The sequence below is a fragment of the Hippocampus comes genome, unplaced genomic scaffold (genome assembly GCF_001891065.2).
Source record: "Hippocampus comes isolate QL1 unplaced genomic scaffold, H_comes_QL1_v1.1 scaffold18, whole genome shotgun sequence".
Taxonomy (NCBI): domain Eukaryota; kingdom Metazoa; phylum Chordata; class Actinopteri; order Syngnathiformes; family Syngnathidae; genus Hippocampus; species Hippocampus comes.
The window spans coordinates 606,778-626,080 of NW_017805014.1; the positions used below are offsets into that span (position 1 = coordinate 606,778).

Consider the following 19,303-nt stretch of genomic DNA (forward strand, 5'->3'; position numbering starts at 1 on the left):
GCCCGACTTCCTCGACTGTCGATCAAAATAAACACCGTGACTGACACGATTATTCTTTGCCAGGCTTGATGGAGTTTTCTGCTGTTCAAACAAGTGGAAGAAGCCCCGCCCCTCGATGGTAAACGCAATTTGGATCGTTGACTTGCGTGCATGCATGCAGTGTGTTTCTTATGTGTCTTACTCTGTTTTGTGTGTGTGTGTGTGTGTGTGTGTGTGTGTGTGTGTGTGTGTGTGTGTGTGTGTGTACATACGTGCGTGCCAGGGTCACACTCGTTTTGTTTTTGTTTTTTGTCGTTTCATTTCAAATTAGTTTTGATTCATTTTTACTGCTTGTTTGTTCATTTTTTTAAATTAATTTGAAAATGCTTTCTTTTATTTTAGATTTTGTTAGTTTTTGTATTTGTTTGAGTTTTAAAAATATTGTTAGAGAGTCTTTGTCAAGTGCAAGATTTTTTTTTTAAGTGTTGCGTCATGAAGTAAGATAAGCGACAATTCTCAAGCAGCTGTTTGACATCCCCTCCTCTGTTTGCGTGCGCAGCAATCCCGATATGCTGTAAATACGTTCTCGTGTATCATGTTAATTGACACAGACTTAAACAAAGGACATTTTCGTTTTAATTAAAGCTTTAGTTAGTTTTATAAACATAAGCTGTCGTTTCATTTACGGCGCATTTTGGTTTTATTTGATCTCATTCACAAAAATTGTTCTTTTTTTTTTCCGATTTTAGTTATTTCGTGACTTTTCGTCCAAAGTAATAACCATGGTGCGTGTGCGTGTGTTCCTGTCGCAGCTGGCACGGCAGCGCCGTCATCTCGGCCACAAAGTTCTTGATCCACGGCGGCTATAACGGAAACAACTCCCTCAGGGACGCCTTTGTTTTCGACACAGGTGAGCAGTCGTCGCCGTCTTTGCATCGCGCAGCTGTACCTAATCAAGTGGCTGGCGAGTCGCCCCACAATGTCGTGTTTTTGCAAACATTAGAAATTTTTTTTTTTAAAGTCTACAATACAACAAAAGAGTGTTCACTGTACGTCACAATGCAAGATTTCCAACATTTTCTTTTCCTGACGTCAGAGACAAACACGTGGACAGAGGTGACGCTCCCGCAGCTGTCACTTGCCCGGGCGGGTCACTCCATCGTCGCCATGGAGACGGCCAGCGACCGCGATGCCGAAGCGCAGCAAGCTGACAAAACACTGCTGGTGTTCGGAGGAGGCGACAACGAGGGCGCCTTTTACGCCGACGTGACCGTGGTCGCCGTCAAGGAGATCCTCGCTCTCCTTTGACAGTTTGACGCCACGCGCTACAAGTTTTGGTTCTCTTTTTTTTTTTTTTTCCCCCCTTACTCATTGTTGGTTTTTTTTCCCTATATTTTATTTGTTAAAAAACTGTATTTTTGTTTTAATTCACATGAATAAATTGGGTGAATTTGAAAGGAAGTGGCACTTTTATTGTGTGGAAAGAAAAATGAATGAAGCATCAAAGCATGACTGTCAACTTTCAAGGTCCTAGGTGCACGTGTGTGGCCGCACATACGGCACATGTCCGAGACGCCCTTTGTCAAAATAAACATTGGACGTCACCGACCGGTCATTGAATGACACAAATGAAAGGTACTGTGTAAATTTACCTTTTTAAAAAATATCTATGTTGTGTCCTTTAGGAAAAAAAAAAAAAATCAAAGAATGACATTTTTGAATATTTGTCATTTTACGGTCAGCAAAGGAAAAGTCATTACATTTCCAGCTGTTTTTATTGCTGTCAACAAGTGTCACATTTGACCTGAACAGTGTACAAGAATTTGGCTCTTCCTAAATTCCACTTTTTCTCCCTCCTGTTTGTCTCAGCAGCCGCCCTGCGTCACGTCAGCGTGGGAGAGGAAGGAAGTGCCGAAATAAGCAGGAGCAGCGGCGCGCCCTGGCTTGAACACCATTTTTTGTCTTTCTTCCATGCGCTGCTCCGACGGAGTTAGACGCACAAAGTCGCCATGAAGACCATCAGGGTTTTTGTCCTCCTGCTAACATCGGCTCACGTCTTCACGCCAGGTAAGAGAATCGACTTCATTGTTTTGGTTTGTTTTTTTTTGTTTTTCCAGAGCATCTTCAAGCAGGGGTGTTATGCTTTGAAAAAACATCAAATGTATCACAACCTCATATTTTGAATACAATACAGCGGTGCCTTGAGATTTTGTCGTGATTTTTTTTTAATAAGATAAACACAACCCTGTAATGTTGTACTTCATTAAAAAGAAAAAAAAGTGACCGTCATGACAAATTCAATGAATATAAAGAATTGAAGTATTTGGCCCATCAATGGGTATTGTGCTGCTCCCGATGTGTGCACCTTGGCCACCTGCGGGCAGCATAACAGTGGCACATCAAAAATAGTTTCACATCAGGTTTAGGAGACTGAAAATATATGCTGCTCTTCACAGAGGATAAAGAATAAATGCCTGAGTATTGTTATATTATTTGTCTACAATACATGTTAAACAGGCAGAGGTGCAGGGTTCGATTCCGCCTGCGGCCTTCCTCTTGGGAGTTTGCATGTTCTCCCCGTGCCAGCTTGGGTTTTCTCCGGGTACTTTGGTTTCCTCCAACATTCCAAAAAACATGCACGACAGGTTAATAGAACACTCTGAATTGTCCCGAGGTGTGATTGTGAGTGCGGATGGTTGTTCGTCTCTGTGTGCCCTGCGATTGGCTGGCACCCAGTTCAGGGTGTGCCCCGCCCGCTGCCCGAAGACACCTGGGATAGGCTGCGGCACGCCCGTGACCCTCGTGAGGAGAAACGGATTAGAAAATGGATGGATGGACATGTTAACCAGGAGTAGCAGTAAACTGTTTACAGCTTCCATTTTGAAAAATTCTTCACTATCTGCCAATCACCAAACAATTTTGGGCAGTTTGGACTGTTCCCAATGGAACGAATCCAAGTTGATTTGGCACAGCTTTGATTTGTCCATCCAGGGAACGCTGACGCTTTGAACCATCAAAGCAGACGCACACAAATGAGCCCTCGAGGGACAGAGCGACAATGCAACTCGTTTGGTTGACGCAGAGGAAAAAGTCCCTCCATGTTTTTGTTTATCTTCTGTTTGTGCCGCCGAAATAGCTCTTATCGGCTCGCCGCTGGCCCCGACAGATGATCCAGGAGGGGATAGCGTTGGGAACCAAAGTGCCGTCACTCTCAGAGGGCATCGAAATGAAATCTGGAGGAAATAGCGAAGGAGCTTAGAAAGACAAATGCTACTCGCCGGAATAAAATATTCTTCCATTTAATTTGAACGGGGTCGTGCGTGTCTTGTCGCGTCGTGTTCCTCACAGCTGACAAGTGCAAGGAGAGGAAGTGCAGATTCGAAGGTCAGGGAGACAACAATAGCCCAGGAGGACAGGATGCAGCTTCGGTCTCTCCCAGCGGAGGATGTCAACTGCATTGAGAAGGAGGCAAGAGTGATGGGAATCATTAAAAAAAAAAAAATCAAACAATTGTTGTGTATACACAACTTCACAACCTTCATTTCCGGACGAACCTGAAATGCACCCTGACCTTTCCGGGCGAACTGATGTTGACCTTCTGTCAACTTTTTGCAACCCCAACCAATTTTGTACTTTGTCAAAACATTCAGTGATCACATAATTAAAAAATGAATGTCAAGACATTTTTTTGCCACATTTGTTTTCTTTTACGTCAATGGACATTGTGCTGCTCCTTCTGGTATTCATGTCTTGACCACCAGAGGGCAGTATAATACACCCATCCATCCATTTTCCGATCCGCTTTTCCTCACAAGGGTCGTGGAGGGTGCCGGAGCCTATCCCAGCTGTCTTCGGGCAGTAGGTGGGGGGCACCCTGAACCGGTTGCCAGCCAATCGCAGGGCACATAGAGACGAACAACCATCCGTGCTCTCATTCACACCTTGGGATATTTGGAGTGTTCAATCAGTCTACCATGCATGTTTTTGGAATGGGACAATTTGGAGTGTTAAATCAGTCTACCATGCATGTTTTTGGAATGTGGGAGGACACCGGAATACCCGGAGGAAACCCACGCAGGCCCGGGGGGAACATGCAAACTCCACACAGGGAGGCCGGAGCTGGAATTGAACCCGGTACCTCTGCACTGTGAGGTCGACGCGCTAACCACTGAACCACCGAGCCACCCCAGTATAATACAAACGTATGGATATACTGTGGATGGAGACAGTCTCGGCTCCTCAGTAAACTGCAGTAATAGTCGCCTTTCTTCAAGGAGAATAAAGAATTTATGCCTACGAGTATTGTGATAGTTTTTGATGTGTTGCATAACCCTTTGTGTTCAAATGTCCGTTCCTAAAAGGGTTAGAACACCAGGACACTCGCTCTCTGTTAGTGTTTACCGTGATGTGTTAGCATAAAGGCAAAACTGTGGCTCAATATGATCTCAAGGCACACACTGTATATGCAGATTGCGTCTGATGCTACTTTATGAACTAAAATGTGCCGCTGCTTCTCCATGTCGGTCTGCTTCAAAGTGTCAACAGAGGAAGTTGTCGAGAAGCAGCAGATGGAGAGTCCAACGACAATCAAAGCGACGACAAAAAGCCACCAGGGTGAATAGAAACGTTGCATATGAGGAACCGACCGATTAATCGTCTGGCCAGTATTAGCTCTTTTGAAATTGCCCCCCGACCCCCCAAAAAAACAAAACCCAACGGCCGATTTTTGTTTGTTTTTATCACACGCAACATATGACCTTCCTGCCAAATATTGGCATGAAATTGGAAGATTTTTCTCTCGGTTGTAAAGTTCAACTAAAAGTATTGTAATACAAGAAAATGTTCTGCCTGTAAGTCTATTGTTTATTGATGTCAAGCTTAGTGGACCAAAAATGACGTTATTTTATTCATTCTATATATTCTTGATTAGTCGGCCGATGAATTGGTTCTCGGAATTTTATTCTGCCAAATCAGCATTGATTGGCCTTCAAAGATGTTCATCGGTCCGGGCCTCTTTTTGATACCACCTAAGTGTTGGCCACTGGTTTATTTTGCTCTTTTGTGCCCTTGAGCAGCACAGACAGCGTCTACAGCTCCGACCGCGGCACCGACAAACCGTGCGCCCCCTCCGGCAGAAATCACCCAAAAACCTGCGGAGAGCAGTGAGTGTGTCAAACATCTCAAAAGACGGCGCCATATTGATATCAACCCTTTTTTCCTCAGCAAAAACAATCGCGGCGGCGGTGACGCCGGCGGCGGCGGCGACAGCGGCGGCGACGGCAGCGACTACCGCGCCGATGTCGACGCAGCCATATGTGACGTCGCAAGTGGCCAGGGCGGCCGAGAAAAGTTGGAGCTTTCGCTACCTATTTGCACCTCGCTTCGCAGCAACTGGTCCTCGATAGGTGTTTTTTTTTTTTTTGTGTTCACGAGCAGCGGCAACAGAAGCTGCGGCAAATAACAGCACCCAGCCGAGGACCGCCAGCTCCCAGACTGACAGAACGACCAGCCAGACTCAAGGTAAAAGCGTAAAGAGGATCGCACAATTGAATCGCACAGAACTCACGACTAAAGGTGATTGAAATATAAATAGGACCGAGCCCCACCTTGGCCCCGCCGCAACCTGACAACGGTACTGTCGTGTATTCTCCACATGGATTCATCATGCTATTGTTTTCCTTTCAACAACTCTTCGTTGTACTTTCAGTGATGCCCCGGCACGAGACGGGCCGGACCACAGAGAAAAGTCCTGGTAAATCACCTTGCGATCTGTTCGAGTGGGACAACAGTTAACATCATTTGATAGTACAGTGGTACCTCTACTTACGAACGTCTTTTCATACGAAATGTTCAAGTTACGAAACGCCTCAACAGGAAAATATTGCCTCTTGTTACGAAAGAAATTTCAAGATACGAAAGGGAAATATTACAGTGTGGGCTGCTACTCGCAGTTCCGATTTTCCTGAACGCAACATACTTATAGCTGCTCTGCCATTGGCTATTACCGAGTATCATCCTGGCATCTCATTGGCTAAGAGGGACCTCTACCTTACTGTAATGTGTGTGTAGATAGATGAATAGATAGATACAGTATGTGTCTATGCAGCGTCCTTGTCATTCACCCCTGTGTGTCTTTGCGTGTCGATAAATCGATGTGCGTCCTTTTCATTCGGCCATGAGGCGCTCCGATAGTTTTACATAAATGCGAATCAGCCTCGGCCATGAAGCGCTCCGATAGTTTTACATAAATGCGAATCAGCCAGAAAAATTGTTCACCAGTCAGGCGATCGCTCGCTATGCTGATGTTTGCCTTGGACATTTTCAAAGGATTGTTACAAGCCAACAAAAGCAAACGTCCTTTGCTCAGTTGTTTACAAAACGCCAGTGAAAAAAAACACTTCTGAGAGAGAACATGAACTAACGAGTCCAAAAAAAAAACTATGAGGACGCAGTTAAAAGTTAAATGAACATCATTTTTGTTCTTTATTCTTTGTTTTATACATAATGCACAACTCTCGTTTATTGTGCAATCATCTCATTGTTAACATGTATTTGTTACATATTTAGATGCATTTTTATGCTTTATAAAACATTTATGTCTGAATTTTGGGGGAGCCTTGGAAGGGATTAGGGCATTTACATGGAAAAGGTGTCTGCACTTATAACATTTTCTAGTTAAGAAATTTCTTCCAGAACCAATTCATTTCGTAAGTCGAGGTACCACTGTAAAGCCGTGACAATTTGCAATTCTGTTTTTGGTCCCACTGAATATTTTCATCAGTTGGTGTCAAAAACAAAAAGAAAAAAAGAAGCATTTCATTTAACATTCCTTTTCGTTCACGATAGTAGTAGTGCCTGAGACAAAGTGTTTGAACCAAAAATGATTGTGATTGTGATCCACAAGGTCCTCAGGTTGGCGGCGGTGACAAAGAGGTGGCAAAAGCAGGTGAGGGACTGACCGGGCGGCTTGAAACTGCGCCCGACCGTGCTTGACAGGCTCATAGGGAGATTTGATCTATTTTTTTTTTCTGTTTTCAGCAACAGACAAAAGACTGTGGTGGATTGTGCTGCCCATCCTGCTGGCGGCCTCCGCCGCCATCATCATCCTCAAGTTCAAATGCAAGAAGATCCACGACCACACGGGTACGTTACTGATGTTCATGTCAGGTCAAATGTGACATGTTTTTAATGTCATTTTTTTTTCTGCAGAGACCATTGATATTGGAACTGAGAAGTAAGTTGCAAGTGCAAATCCTCGCCTTGCGTTGATCGTGCGCCCACAAACGAGCCTCGGGCCGTCCTCATCCCCCGTGTGTCCGCAGCGCGTCCTTCCAGACTCGCCCGGAAAGCACCAAAGACGGCGTCCTGCTTCTCGGCGTCAAGTCGTCAGGTGGCGAGGAGAACGGTGAGCCGTCTTCAGCGTGCGGGCCGTGCTTCCTGCCTTTTAGCGAGGCGGGAAGTGGCGGCCTTTTAATATCTTATTGTGCTGCGTGTGTGCGCGCAAGCTTCGGGCCTGGACTGGGCCGCAGAAGGTGTTTCCTGTGATTTGGAGCAGCCGCCCTCCAAGCCAGCGGCGGGACCCAAAAGTTAGCCGCTTCCTAACATAAACACGCATTTGTTTTGGGCAGGGGCTATTGTGTGCCTAAAAAATGTCAGCGTCACCCAGACACGCACACATACACACACACACACACACACACACGCATTTGTTTTGGGCAGGGGCTATTGTGTGCCTACAAAATGTCAGCGTCACCCAGACACGCGCACACACACACACACACACACACACACAAAAGAGTGCGTCTTTTGTGCGTAACGTGTGTATCTTGAATGTGTGTTTCCTTGTATCCGGTATGTATCTGTGTGTGTATGTGCCCGGTGGATGCTCCCATGGATCTTGGGTGTTTTTTGTGGTTTATCAACACTTGACTTGGACGTGAGCTTCACCGGGAAGTTAAGTCACTTTGAAGGAATTCCGCAGAGGAAGAAAGGGTTTATGGAGTGGCTGTATGTTGGATTCCTTTGGAAACGCTTCACAAAATACTCCAAAAACGAGTTTCGGAGAAATAAAAGATCGTTTCGTTGTTTGACATCCCACACAAGCGTCTCCTCCTTCCAGTTTAGATACGAATTGCTTTTCGTCACTTTTCAGGTCTCGCCAGGTCTTCGCTGTGTGTTGCGTAGCAGCAGCACCACCTAGTGTCTCTTTCTGAAACTACACAACGTCTCATTCTCGTTGTTTTCCTTCACCATTTGTTCCAGCTGCAAGATGAAATGAAGTGGCCAGGCATCATGGTGGAGCGGCCTCTCGACCTCCAGTAACCTTTTCATGTCCAACAAGCAGGAAATGAAACGGCCCTGCGAGCTCCCGCCGACAGTAGAATAAAATTGTTCTCATTGTACAAACAAAAGACTGTGCATCACTCCTTGGGCCTTGTATGAACTTATTTCAGTGGCGTGTCAACAAAGGTACGCCCAGTTAGAATCAGATCCTTCTCTTATTCATTGTATTCACCCATGCTCATATCCGACGTTTAATTTCTTGTGACATGTTTGTTTGTTTTTGAATGACAGTGCTCTTATTTTGGAACCGTATTCACGTGTTGTCAAGAAAATGCATTCTGCAAATATTTGTCGTTCAATATACAGTAAGGGATTAGTTGTCTAATAAATCCAAATTTGACCCTCTTTCTGTGGCATATATTTGAAATGATGCTGTTTTTTTTTTAATTGCTCGACCACTCAGTGAGGATGAAACTCTAAAACAAGGACACAAGCGCAGCATGACCTCCTCTTCATAACCCGGTGTTTATTACCAAGGGGCATTTTCTGAGGCTGGTGACACGTGCCAGCGAGATCTCGGTGGCCGATGTGAAAAATCCATTCAAGCCAACCAAGCGTGACCCACTAAAACGAAATAATACCCCCCACCCAGATCCCCCAAAAGAAAAAACGATCTTAAAGCTCCCGTGACCTCCTTCCTGAGTTCGGTGAGACGATCTGCAACATTTGTAATGCGACTCTGGCCAAGTCCATATGAGTGCATTCCCAGTGAGGGGAAGGGGGGGGGGGCATCTCTATGTAGCTACCAAGTAGAACACCAATGTTTGCATTTTCGTTCGCTTGTCCCACATAATGCACAGTTAAAAGGCTTGTAAGGATTTTATGACAAGGTATAAAATGTAGGTCAAAGGGTTTTTTTTCCTTCTGTATATGTCCATGTGTTGAAAGGCAGCTGCATGTGACTGCGGGAAACCCTCTCTGGCCTGTCAGATTCCTTGACCTCAGGCCAGCTGAGCTACTGAGGGGTGAGGGGGGGGGGGGGCAAGATCCACTTACTGAGACATCAGGCACCAGCCAGAGTGTAGCAGCCAAAGTGTTCTTCGCAAGTGTTGGCCAAATCAGATTGTCCACGTCGAGCGTTCATTCATCTATTTTTGATTCAGTCATTTGCTTTCTACTGTATAATACAGTATATGTGTACAGCAGCCAAAGTGTTCTTCGCAGGTATTGGCCAATGATTTCATGCCGAGCTTGATTGAGTAGCCAATGAGGAAGGCCGTGGTACCTGATTGGTCAAGCTTCTGGGTCAGCTGACCCCGGGGGAAGTTATAAATGGATGGCGGCAGCCGGAGTAATGATTCGTCCGTTGCAGTGTCATTTGTGTGTTCACGTCGCTATATATTTGTATGTTTGTCACCTAATTTATGAAAAGGAAACTATCCAAGTTTAATTTATTTGCGTGCTAACTATAAGGTGAGTTTTTGATTTGTGTGTGGTTGTCAAATTCGGTTCCATTGATTACCCTCCCAACACACTCTCACGCCCCCGCCCCCAAGAGTGGTGAAGAAACGGCGTCAAAATGGTTGCCACAAGCACCTTGAAGCCCAAATCAAACGAGTGCACCTGCGACGTGGCTGAGTGGAGAAACGACCAGACTTCCTTCGAAAAAGGTGAGTTGTGTTGCCTCTTTTGCCATCTTAATTTGTGCTAATTAAAGCGCGCGGATTGATGACGCCTTTAGTGTCATAAATTCCTTCAGTCTGTATCTCAGCAGTTTTTGTAGCGATAACATTGAACTGATACAATTTTCATGTCGACCCCTCCCCCATCGCTGTTAATTTTAGCATTGGTTTATTTGTTATTGTAAATAGAATATGATAAAGTTGAAAAACAAATTTAAAAAGCTTGGATCTAAAACAAAAATAGGCACCTGCAACATTGATGTCATACTTGTGCAGTATAAAGTTTTTCCAGGTTGAGATTAGTGTAATGGACTGAATGAGTGGCTGTTTATCAGTTGAGCACCCTTTTGTCGCAGTGTGTGTTACTCAAGATGCATTATGAGATAGGAAGGTGAAAAGAAGCATTTCCCACAGCCCTGGATAAAATATTTCCAATGACTCTCTAGAACCGGATTTTTGGGAGCCCTGGTGGGCCGAGACCCAGAGGAATTCGGAAGCCACCAAGGACAGAAGCTGTCTCTGGCTGGCCAAAATGCTGGAGAGCTGCCTGTCGCGAGCCAAAAGGTCGACCCTCCACTGTGCCACCGTGCTGGTCCCGGAGCAGCTAACGCGGCGGATCGCAGGGCAAATGCTGCGGCTGGCATCCTGCGAGCCGTGCGGCCTGCGCGGCTGCGTCCTGGACGTCGTCCTGGAAATGGACAAGGGCTGCAAGCGACTGGAGCGCTTGGTTTACGACGCCAGCGTGGTTCCCACCTTTGAGCTGACTCTAGTGTTCAAGCAGGATGCCGCCGTCTGGCCCAGCTTGCGCGACTTGCTTTTCATGGGCACCTGTTTCGCGCCGTCCTTTAGACGCGCGCTAAAACTGAGTCGAGGCTTCCGACTTGTCAAGAAAAAACTTTACTCCTCTTCGGGTGGCACAGTGATCGAGGAGTGCTGAACTACGGGATACATACATGCTCTTTGCCTCAGTTGTAAAATGTACACTGCTTACAGTGCACATAAAAAGTGCACACTCCGCTGTTTAAATGTGAGGTTTTTATGATATAAAAATATAAAACCATGATAAATAATTTCAAAACTTTTTCCACCTTTTAATGTGAATTAAAACATGTCCAGTGCAATCGAGGAAAAAAAAAACATTTGGAGATTATGTAAATACCCGGACTTTGAATGTGATTCATTCTGAATACATCCCTATTTTCAGAGGGTGTGCGCACTTCTGCAACCGCTGTTTTCCTCCAATTTATTTTTACAGGCCTTAAGTCACATGAAGGGTGGAAAAAGTTATATACTGGTATATCTTATTTTCATATCACCAAACTCAAGTTTGATCAAGGGTGTGTCGACTTTTTCAATGGCTTGCATGTTGATTCTATTTGCTCACGTTCCTGTCCGCAGTTTTCATATTTGCGTCACATTTTTGAACTTCTCTACAGCAATGACGTTCTCAGGCATTTTTTAAAGATTAATTTGGCTTTGTCGATCTGATGACTGCTTGGCAACAGTCAACATGACTTTGAATAGCAGGCCTCATTGCACTCGTGACTTTTTTTTTTTAATGTCATTTTTCCACAGCCACGCAAGTTTCGTCTACATTTAATCGCACTTTTAAATCCGTGTTTGCTTTTGATTGAAATCGTTTTGCTGTTTCGTAGACTATAAAACATTTCGACCTCGTTGACGCCATTTTGTTATTTGTATATCAACACACGTAGGACAATATAGCGTCTCAGTTGCAATAAATGGGCTCATGTGATCATGTTTAACAGGAAGTCTTTACAGAAAGCTTGATGTAAATATTACGAGGCAGAAAAAGTCCGCTTGTACGCGCAGGATGAAATGGCAAAGTGACAGGAACATGAGACATTTGAAGTAGGTCACTGGCACTTTGTGCCAGTACAGGGCTGACTTTGTCACACTTGGTCAGCCTTCCTATGTCCTTGTTTACTTTGATGCTTTTTGTCCCCCTCCCACTCACCTGCTTTATTTATAAAGCATCAAACTTGGTTTTTGTGCTACTGGGCAAACGTTGAAACAGCCTCTTTTTCTATCGATGATTCGATACTGCCACCTAGAGGATGCTGCAAGTAATTTAGCCACCACAGTCCAGCAAGTTTTGTTTTGATTTTATTACAGTACTGTACTTTGAAAGGTGCCGGAAGCTCTTCGCGTGTTTCCCAGAATAACTTCCTGTGTGGTTGTCATGGGCGACACGGACGCGGGGAGACTCCACACGGTCCAGCGTGGGTATTTTGGCGTTTTTTTGGGTCAAAATTAAATCCCTGGCAATTGTCTGAAGCGAAATGCCACCCAAGGGTGCAAAAAAAGGCGCGGCAGCGAAGAAGACCGCCGCCGCACAGGGTCCTGACGTCCAGACTTGGGAGAGTGGTCTCGCCAATGCACAGTTTGACGAGGTGGGCATGATAGCGTCCAGTGCTAAATAATGTGTGGAGGATCTGTTCAAACGTTTTGTGTGTAATTTTCCATTCGGGTGCATCTCAATAAAAGCTGTTGAAACATGGCTTGTATTTTTCTGGCCTAAAACAATCAAAGTTGGAAAAACTTCAGAACGTAAATCACTGTCATATATGGCAACAGTGTTTGCGCACTTCTCTTTAAATTAGGGTTCAACAAAATGGACGACCGCTCTGTGAAGTCCTATTTCTTTGGGGTGCAATGCACGAAAGTCAGTTTTCACGACAGCGAAACTTAAAACATTTAGTTGAACTGCACATCTTAAAATGCTATCGACGTTTGTCGCCTTAAAATTTTGAATTCATCCGACACTGTTTAGTCCTTGCACAGTGTGAACGTATTGAGACGGGTAAAAAGGAAGATTTTTTTTCAAATACTATATACAGGGGTACCTCTACTTACGAACGTCTCTTCACTCTGAGAGAGAAGATGGACTATTTGTTACATGTTTTGACGCATTTTTATGATTTAGGAAACGTTTTTGTCTGAATTTTGGGGGGGCTTGGAACAAATTAGGGCATTTACATGGAAAACGTGTCTCTACTTACAAAATTTCGTGAATTTTGAAAATAAGCATCCACTCCACAAGGGAGCGCAAATTCTTCATTAAAGCGTAAATGATTGACAATTATCAGGGTTTTAGTGCATGCCGCCACCTGTCTTTGCAACGTCGCCTTGTGGACCCCCACGTAATGCGCATGCCAAAACCGCTGTTTGTTGTACGTAGTGATGTTTCTGAAAGCTTTATACGCGTAACCGTTCCTTTTCTCCACCGTCGCAGGACAACTGGCAAGCGTGCGTGTGCGTCTTGGTGGGTCGAAGTCCGGACGACGAGGACCTGATCCGGCTGGTGGCTCGGGCCGTGCAGCAACCGCAGCGCAAACTTTTCACCTCGCTCGCTTGGGAGGACACCGAGGCCAAGGTAGCTAACGTGCACGTCGTCGAATTGCACATGTACGCTCATACGCTCTTTAGAGTCTATCCAGAAATATATCGGCAATTTGTCTCAATGTGTTTGAGCAGATTCGAGAATATGGGAATCCCAAAGCAAAAAAACGTGACGCTTTTCCTCAGTACTACGAGGTTTGTGTTCAAGAGACATGAAGTCGCGTGGCACCCTCAACGTCCACCTCTCTCAAAATTTTGCTGCGCGCGCTTGTGTAGGTGACGGCGCCCGCCAGGGAGTTGCTCGAGGCCCACGAGGAGATCCCTGCTGAACTCATGGCGCAAATAATCAAGTTTATGCTGCTGCAGGTGAAAGAGAGTGACCAGCGGAGGCGAAAAACAGAGCAAGTGAGAAACGTAGATAAAATGTGCTCTTTAGTTTGATGTTCCTGTTGACTGCTAAGTACGTGCTTTCTTTTTTTTGTTTGTTTTTCTTTGTTTCTACGTAAGGTTCGAGCTGCTGCTCCTGTCGCCAAAGGAAAAGCAGGAGCAAAAGGCAAAGACAAGAAGGCAAAGGATGAGCCGCCTCCGAAACCCAAAACAAAACTTAAACGCAGGGATGATGTCGAGCCACCCAAGTACATAAGTAAATATTTTTTATTATTGCTACGCTGATTATAATTGTTTACATTGAGCCCTCGCTATTCGCTGGGAAGAGGGACCCATACAATGGTTTGTTATTGCCTGGAGATGCCACAGGATGGCGTCAAACCACTACATTTGTCAAAATGAAACTCCTCAACTCATTTCAACATTATTCCTAGTCACCGAGATGCCAAAAGAGGGCGGCAAAGCACTACTTTTGTCCAAACGAAACTCCTTGACTGATGTCAACATAGTTCCTTGGCCATGAGATTCCAAAAGATGGTGGCAAAGCATTACTTTTGTTTAAATGAAACTCCTCTACTTGTGTCAACATAGTTCCTTGGCACCAGGATGCCACAAAGTGGCGGCGAAGCACTACCTTTGTCTAAACGAAACTCCTCTACTTGAGTAATCGTAGTCCGTTGAGGCCCAAGTTGCCAAAAGAAAGTGGACTCTACTCCTGTTGGAATTCATCTCAACTTATTTCACCATAGTTGCTTGGCACCGAGGTGTCGAAAGATGATGCTAAAGCACTAGTTTTGTCTCAGTAAAAATCCTTGACTCATGTCAACATAGTTCCTCGGCGCAAGATACCACAAGGTGGTGGCAAAGCGCTACTTTTGCCTAAATGAAACAGAATGTCAAGCAAAAATTCTCCAAGCATTCACGAAAAGGTATAAAAGAATTGAGTATCAGTGCTCGACCCTCAGCACGGACGCAGCGGGTGGACCAACGTGCGGGTTTTTTTGCTTGTGCCGCCGCAGACGACGAGCCCAACGACGGCCCTCAACATTACATCCTGCTGATGGGCTTCCACCAGCCTCAACTGGTGGGGACGCTGGATGGCGCCGGCGTGCACGTCGCCAACGTCATCAGGCTGAGCGCCACGCATCCGCCCTGCGAAGAGGACCACGAGCAGGATGAGGAAAACCCCGAGCCCAACGGTGAGCGGGAGGAAATGATTTACTCACTCACTAATAATGTGCCTTTATTTGTTCATCTATCTATGCCAGTGATGGATAATGACAAGAAGAGCAATAATAATAATAATCATCATAAATGCCTCTCGCTAAAAATACAAATTGCAAGCAGAATGTCACTCAATTTAATTTGCCGTCTCCCATCAGCGGATGAAATTGCTGCCAAAGAGGCGAGGGCTGCACAGGCCAAAGTACTGGACCACTTCTGGGGAGCACTGAGGCAAGTTTTGGACAACGGAGGAGCAAACTCCAGACTCCACAACGTGGCTCAGCTGGAATACGCCGTCCCGGACTCGTTGATGCCCTTTGACCGGCAGGATTTCGACTCTGTGGTGCGTCACCGCCCGCTTCCTGTGTCTGGCTTTGGCACTCACGTCTGGCGTCTGCTCGCAGATGGCGGTGGCGACCCAAATGTTCGACGACGTGGCCAATCTCATCTATGACTGCCTGGACTGGCGCAGGCAGCACCAGCACTACTTGGACAGCGCCAACTTCATACGTGTGCCCTCTGTGGTCTCGGGGCAGGACGCTCCACCACCTGCAGAGGTACGCGCCTTCTGACATCTGTCGCAAGCTCTTTCGAGTACTTTTTTTCAAGAACTTAATTAAACTTTTTCCAAGCAGTTTTAGTATTTATCCCGGTTACACTGCTTGATTTAGCCAATGCTCCATTAAGCGTTTCCAGTTGATCCACAATACTGCTGCTCACCTTTTTTTTTTTTTTTTTTTTTTAAACCAATCCGATTGACATTTTCATGCCGTGGCTTGCCCGCCAGCTTGCTTCCACCCTTAGATTACTTTTTGTCTTTCCTGCCAGACTGGAGCTACTGTGTCCCCACGTTCGAAGAAGCCAGGACGCCCTCCAGCCCCAAGTGAGAGCTTTCTTCTTCTTGGGTCAGCTTCATCCTCGCTTTCATCACCAGCCGACGCTGTTGTGGTTTTCTTCGCGACACAGAAAAGCCGCCGTCATCTCTGACCACCGACGTGGACATGAATCACTACAGCAGCCTCATGGAGCACGTCCCGGCCGAGGCCTGCTCCGTGCCGCTCATCTTGCACTGCATGCTGGAACAGGTTTGTGCGCAGGCGGACATTTTACGGATCGCATCGTTGCCGCTGCCGTTGTCCACTTTGGAAGGCGGGCTTTCAGGGCTTACGCCACCGTTTCATCGGTGTGTCCAGGTTGTGTTGTCAAGTGAGCAGCCCCCGCCGTCGCAAGCGCCTGACGACTCTGACCCCGAGACCGCTCCCGGTCTGGATCATCACGTGGTGGGCCAAATGCTGCAAAACGTCTTGCCTGAGGTCGAACCAGGGGACGAGAAGAGAGACTTGCTCGACAGTTTGTTGACCACTGTACAGAGGCAAGAGGACAAGGAGGTATATGAACGGGCATCGGGTACTCTAAATATTAATACGCCAAGTGTTTCTTTTCATCCTGTCATTTGGCATTTTGTCTTAGATGCTTAAGGAGCAGTTTCAGGTTGAGGTGTCACCGAGAACGCCCGAGCAGCCTGTCATTATCAGACACCATGATGAAAGGGCGCTGCGCTTAATTGGCATAACTGTAAGTCACATTGACATACTTTTTTTTTTTAACATATTTTCCTTTATTCTCTGTGTGTAAATACCAGAAAGTGAGTTTCACGACTTACTAATAAAGTGCTACATGTGTATTGGTTTGCCATTGGGAATTTGTGCTATCGTGTAATTTAGGCTAGATCATATTAATGAACCTCATGTGTATTTGTGTGGTTGTTGTTGAATAATTTAGCTACTCAATACAGAAATTTATTTATGCAACTTCATGAAGCGTGTACATGTATGGTGTTGATGCTTTATGATCCTCTCGATTGTAAATCCTTTGCCGCCATCTTCTGGAATTTTTATGTAATTGCACCCCCTATTTTGTTTTGTTTTTTGCAAACTTTTTTTTCTCCCACAGGGTTTGATCCCTTTTTTAAATACAACATACGTAATGTCTTTTTCTGCGGTCTTGATAGGGGACTCAAGGTTTGGATCCAGCCCAGGAGGAGGCGGCCATGATGAAGCAGTCGCCCGCGTGGAGGCTCATCAACTCTGTGGCTCAGCGGCGCTCCAACAGCTCCTGCTGGAGGGCCATCAAACAGCAGCTCCAGCGCCAATGCACCGATGGTCTGATCGAGAAAAGAAATATATCAATATGGATGCATATATTTTTTTTTTGACGTGTCATTTTTTTTTTAACCTAACCGTGGCCTGCAGATGAGGTGTCATGGCCGCAGGTGGAGCGCTTCCTTCACCAGAGCGTGTTTGAGAGCATGCAATTGACTGGATTGGATGAAGACGGTGTTCTGGGAAAAGACTGCAGACCTTTAGGAATGGTGCACCATGCCAAAAAACCCCCCGTCAACCCCTGGGACAACCCGTTGTCCTTCGCGAAGCAGAAGCTTCGCAACCAACGCAAGAAATGTGTGTCGGTGCTTCACTCGGTCCATTTTTTTTTTTCAGTTTGTCTTCACTTTGTCACATTTCCTTCTCTCTGCTTTAGCTTCAATGTTTCTCCAAGACGACTCGACAGATTCTACAGAGGTGTTTGTATTTTCATCACCGGATGTTCACTGTCAAGCCGAATTATTTCTTTCTCTTCTGAAATTGTTGTCCAGGTGTCACTTCGAATTATTTTTTTCCTCTCACTACCAGATCAGCGAGCGCCTAGTTGTCCAGCTGGACCTGAATGACATTCAGAGTTGCCGATTGAGGTCCCTGAAGGATTGGCACTATGTTGAACACCACGAGGCGGCCGTCTTTCCTCAGGTGAGATCCTAATCTAGTGCCTTGTCGGATTCATGTGATCCTTTGTTTCCGGCACAGGTCCTCCAGTCGGCTGCCCAGCAGTATCGCTGTCTGGACACACTCAGAGGAAGTCATAATAACGTCTTGTACATTTTCTGCCACAATCCCATGAGTTCCAATCGCTTGTGCAAGGAGTTCTGGGACGTAGCCATTCACACGGATGTCAAGTTCAGGTACGAGTGTATTTTGCCGGATTTGCTTGCAAGCTGATAAATATGTTTTGTTTTGTTTTTTTTAAAGGACATATTTGGAGCATGTAGCAGACACCATCAGAGACTGGATTGAGAAAGAGGAGCTAAAGAAGCAGGAGTTGGAGAACACCCAAATAAGTCCAGCGCAAGAGTCAGAAAGTACAGCTGAGCTTCACACGCGGCTACCGTGTTGTTTGTGACGGAATAAAATGATCTTTCTGTTTTCTTGAACAAAAAAAAAAAACATGACAGATTGCACAGAGGAAGATGAGGAGTCACAAGTGGCTTATATCACAAAAAACTCACTCAAAGTTTGTAGCAACTCACACACGCGCACAAAAACCCTCAAGAGCACGCACGTCAAATATATCGAGTTGTCGTTCCAATGGACAGGCTGCCAGGCTGGAGGAGGAAAGGCTGAAGGAAGAGGAATCCAAAAAAGGCAAGAAGCCGGCCAAGGCGGCGGGGGGAAAAAAGCAGAAGCCGGCGAAGGACGCGAAGTCCGCCGATGCCAAGAAAAGCGACAAATCCGCCAACACGGGCAAGAGCAAAACGACCACCAACAGCTCCACGGTCGCCGCCTCCGACCAGTCGCTTTCCATTAAAACGGAAGACAAAGAGGAGGCCGGCAGTGTAAGAACAACGTGACGAATGTAAAATACACGACTCACAAAATGTTTGGGATGTTCAGCTCTTGATGCCTCACTTTTAGGGGTTCACGGGCTTCCACATGGATGGAATGTTGGTCCATCTGTCAGGGTCTCTCCAGTACCTCTTCCCTGCGGCTGGGGGAGACGTTACCGTGGAGACCGTCAGCTACGTTGAAGGTGAAGTCAATTGCGCAAGCTTTCTTTGATTGGTGACAATTTTATTTTTTACTTGGACTAAAAAGATTTAAAAGGCATGTATTTAAAACAACTGGTTTAACAAAAGTCTCACTAGCTCTTGCAAACGCTTATTAGCATCCATGTTGTGGCGCTTTATCCCTTCCAGCAAGGGATTGAACACAAAATGATTCAGCAACAGCACTCAAGTCATATTTTCTTTCTAAGACATGTTCCACGACTAGTATTAATGCTGTACTGAGGAGATCAGAAAGGAGTTGATTAGCTGGTGCAAAAAGGCAAGGAGTGCCGAGAATGTCGGGAGGATTGGGTGAACACTATAGCCTGTCTGTCCGTCTTATACTGCCCCCAGGTGGCCAAGGCAGGCACACCTGAAGGAGCAGCATTTGATTGATGTATCTCAAGGCACCACTGTACTTCCGCAAAACACATGTCCCCGTAGGTTCCAGAATGCTGAAAGTGGCCGTGAAGCAAGACGGCCACCACTTCTACACGCACATCAGCCC

The 19,303-nt window shown here is 45.8% G+C and overlaps 4 protein-coding genes across 7 annotated transcripts in view; all 4 read left to right on the plus strand.

Annotated features, from left to right (window-relative positions):
* The window catches only part of krcp (kelch repeat-containing protein), a 3,915-nt gene extending 2,479 nt beyond the window's left edge, over nucleotides 1-1,436 (plus strand). Inside the window, exons 8-10 of the mRNA XM_019863205.1 lie at nucleotides 60-118; nucleotides 792-889; nucleotides 1,076-1,436. Of these exons, the coding sequence (XP_019718764.1) occupies nucleotides 60-118; nucleotides 792-889; nucleotides 1,076-1,287 (369 nt within the window). The 3' untranslated portion in view covers nucleotides 1,288-1,436. The remainder of the gene's footprint in view (nucleotides 1-59; nucleotides 119-791; nucleotides 890-1,075) is intronic.
* A 469-nt stretch (nucleotides 1,437-1,905) lies between these two features.
* On the plus strand, nucleotides 1,906-8,667 carry LOC109511884 (mucin-5AC-like). Of its 2 annotated transcripts, XM_019863237.1 has the most exons (13): nucleotides 1,909-2,046; nucleotides 4,516-4,593; nucleotides 5,055-5,141; nucleotides 5,203-5,224; nucleotides 5,255-5,328; nucleotides 5,416-5,499; nucleotides 5,573-5,611; nucleotides 5,687-5,731; nucleotides 6,884-6,925; nucleotides 7,018-7,122; nucleotides 7,189-7,213; nucleotides 7,302-7,384; nucleotides 8,242-8,667. In XM_019863237.1, the coding sequence occupies exons 1-13, from the start codon at nucleotides 1,989-1,991 to the stop codon at nucleotides 8,250-8,252; spliced, it is 753 nt and encodes a 250-aa protein (XP_019718796.1). In that variant the 5' UTR covers nucleotides 1,909-1,988; the 3' UTR covers nucleotides 8,253-8,667. The 2 variants fall into 2 exon arrangements, with proteins under 2 accessions (XP_019718797.1, XP_019718796.1); XM_019863238.1 differs by lacking the exon at nucleotides 4,516-4,593 and having other exon boundaries at nucleotides 1,906-2,046.
* Nucleotides 8,668-9,309: 642 nt separating this feature from the next.
* Nucleotides 9,310-11,622, plus strand: LOC109511886 (DNA damage-inducible transcript 4-like protein). 3 transcript variants are annotated; one of them, XM_019863241.1, is made up of 3 exons: nucleotides 9,310-9,735; nucleotides 9,819-9,932; nucleotides 10,391-11,622. In XM_019863241.1, exons 2-3 carry the CDS (start codon nucleotides 9,842-9,844, stop codon nucleotides 10,879-10,881), a joined length of 582 nt encoding a protein of 193 aa, XP_019718800.1. In that variant the 5' UTR covers nucleotides 9,310-9,735; nucleotides 9,819-9,841; the 3' UTR covers nucleotides 10,882-11,622. The 3 variants fall into 3 exon arrangements, with proteins under 3 accessions (XP_019718800.1, XP_019718801.1, XP_019718799.1); XM_019863242.1 differs by having other exon boundaries at nucleotides 9,824-9,932; XM_019863240.1 differs by having other exon boundaries at nucleotides 9,310-9,932; nucleotides 10,391-11,619.
* Nucleotides 11,623-11,784: 162 nt separating this feature from the next.
* spag17 (sperm associated antigen 17) overlaps nucleotides 11,785-19,303 on the plus strand; it is a 29,924-nt gene continuing 22,405 nt past the window's right edge. The window contains exons 1-22 of the mRNA XM_019863206.1: nucleotides 11,785-12,358; nucleotides 13,201-13,341; nucleotides 13,443-13,502; nucleotides 13,584-13,712; nucleotides 13,815-13,950; nucleotides 14,714-14,893; nucleotides 15,077-15,261; nucleotides 15,323-15,475; nucleotides 15,747-15,801; nucleotides 15,885-16,003; nucleotides 16,112-16,306; nucleotides 16,389-16,493; nucleotides 16,930-17,080; nucleotides 17,171-17,377; nucleotides 17,457-17,497; nucleotides 17,609-17,722; nucleotides 17,780-17,934; nucleotides 18,002-18,111; nucleotides 18,205-18,263; nucleotides 18,346-18,585; nucleotides 18,665-18,779; nucleotides 19,240-19,303. Of these exons, the coding sequence (XP_019718765.1) occupies nucleotides 12,248-12,358; nucleotides 13,201-13,341; nucleotides 13,443-13,502; nucleotides 13,584-13,712; nucleotides 13,815-13,950; nucleotides 14,714-14,893; nucleotides 15,077-15,261; nucleotides 15,323-15,475; nucleotides 15,747-15,801; nucleotides 15,885-16,003; nucleotides 16,112-16,306; nucleotides 16,389-16,493; nucleotides 16,930-17,080; nucleotides 17,171-17,377; nucleotides 17,457-17,497; nucleotides 17,609-17,722; nucleotides 17,780-17,934; nucleotides 18,002-18,111; nucleotides 18,205-18,263; nucleotides 18,346-18,585; nucleotides 18,665-18,779; nucleotides 19,240-19,303 (2,825 nt within the window). The 5' untranslated portion in view covers nucleotides 11,785-12,247. The remainder of the gene's footprint in view (nucleotides 12,359-13,200; nucleotides 13,342-13,442; nucleotides 13,503-13,583; nucleotides 13,713-13,814; nucleotides 13,951-14,713; nucleotides 14,894-15,076; nucleotides 15,262-15,322; nucleotides 15,476-15,746; nucleotides 15,802-15,884; nucleotides 16,004-16,111; nucleotides 16,307-16,388; nucleotides 16,494-16,929; nucleotides 17,081-17,170; nucleotides 17,378-17,456; nucleotides 17,498-17,608; nucleotides 17,723-17,779; nucleotides 17,935-18,001; nucleotides 18,112-18,204; nucleotides 18,264-18,345; nucleotides 18,586-18,664; nucleotides 18,780-19,239) is intronic.

Excerpts from the sequence above, each read along its gene's own strand:
- LOC109511884 (XM_019863237.1), top strand. The coding sequence starts at position 1,989 with ATGAAGACCATCAGGGTTTTTGTCCTCCTGCTAACATCGGCTCACGTC. Across the intron at positions 4,594-5,054 it reads GACGACAAAAAGCCACCAGG|CACAGACAGCGTCTACAGCT; the intron begins GTGAATAGAAAC and ends GCCCTTGAGCAG. Across the intron at positions 5,329-5,415 it reads GGCCAGGGCGGCCGAGAAAA|CGGCAACAGAAGCTGCGGCA; the intron begins GTTGGAGCTTTC and ends GTTCACGAGCAG.
- LOC109511886 (XM_019863241.1), top strand. The coding sequence starts at position 9,842 with ATGGTTGCCACAAGCACCTTGAAGCCCAAATCAAACGAGTGCACCTGC. Across the intron at positions 9,933-10,390 it reads CCAGACTTCCTTCGAAAAAG|AACCGGATTTTTGGGAGCCC; the intron begins GTGAGTTGTGTT and ends ATGACTCTCTAG.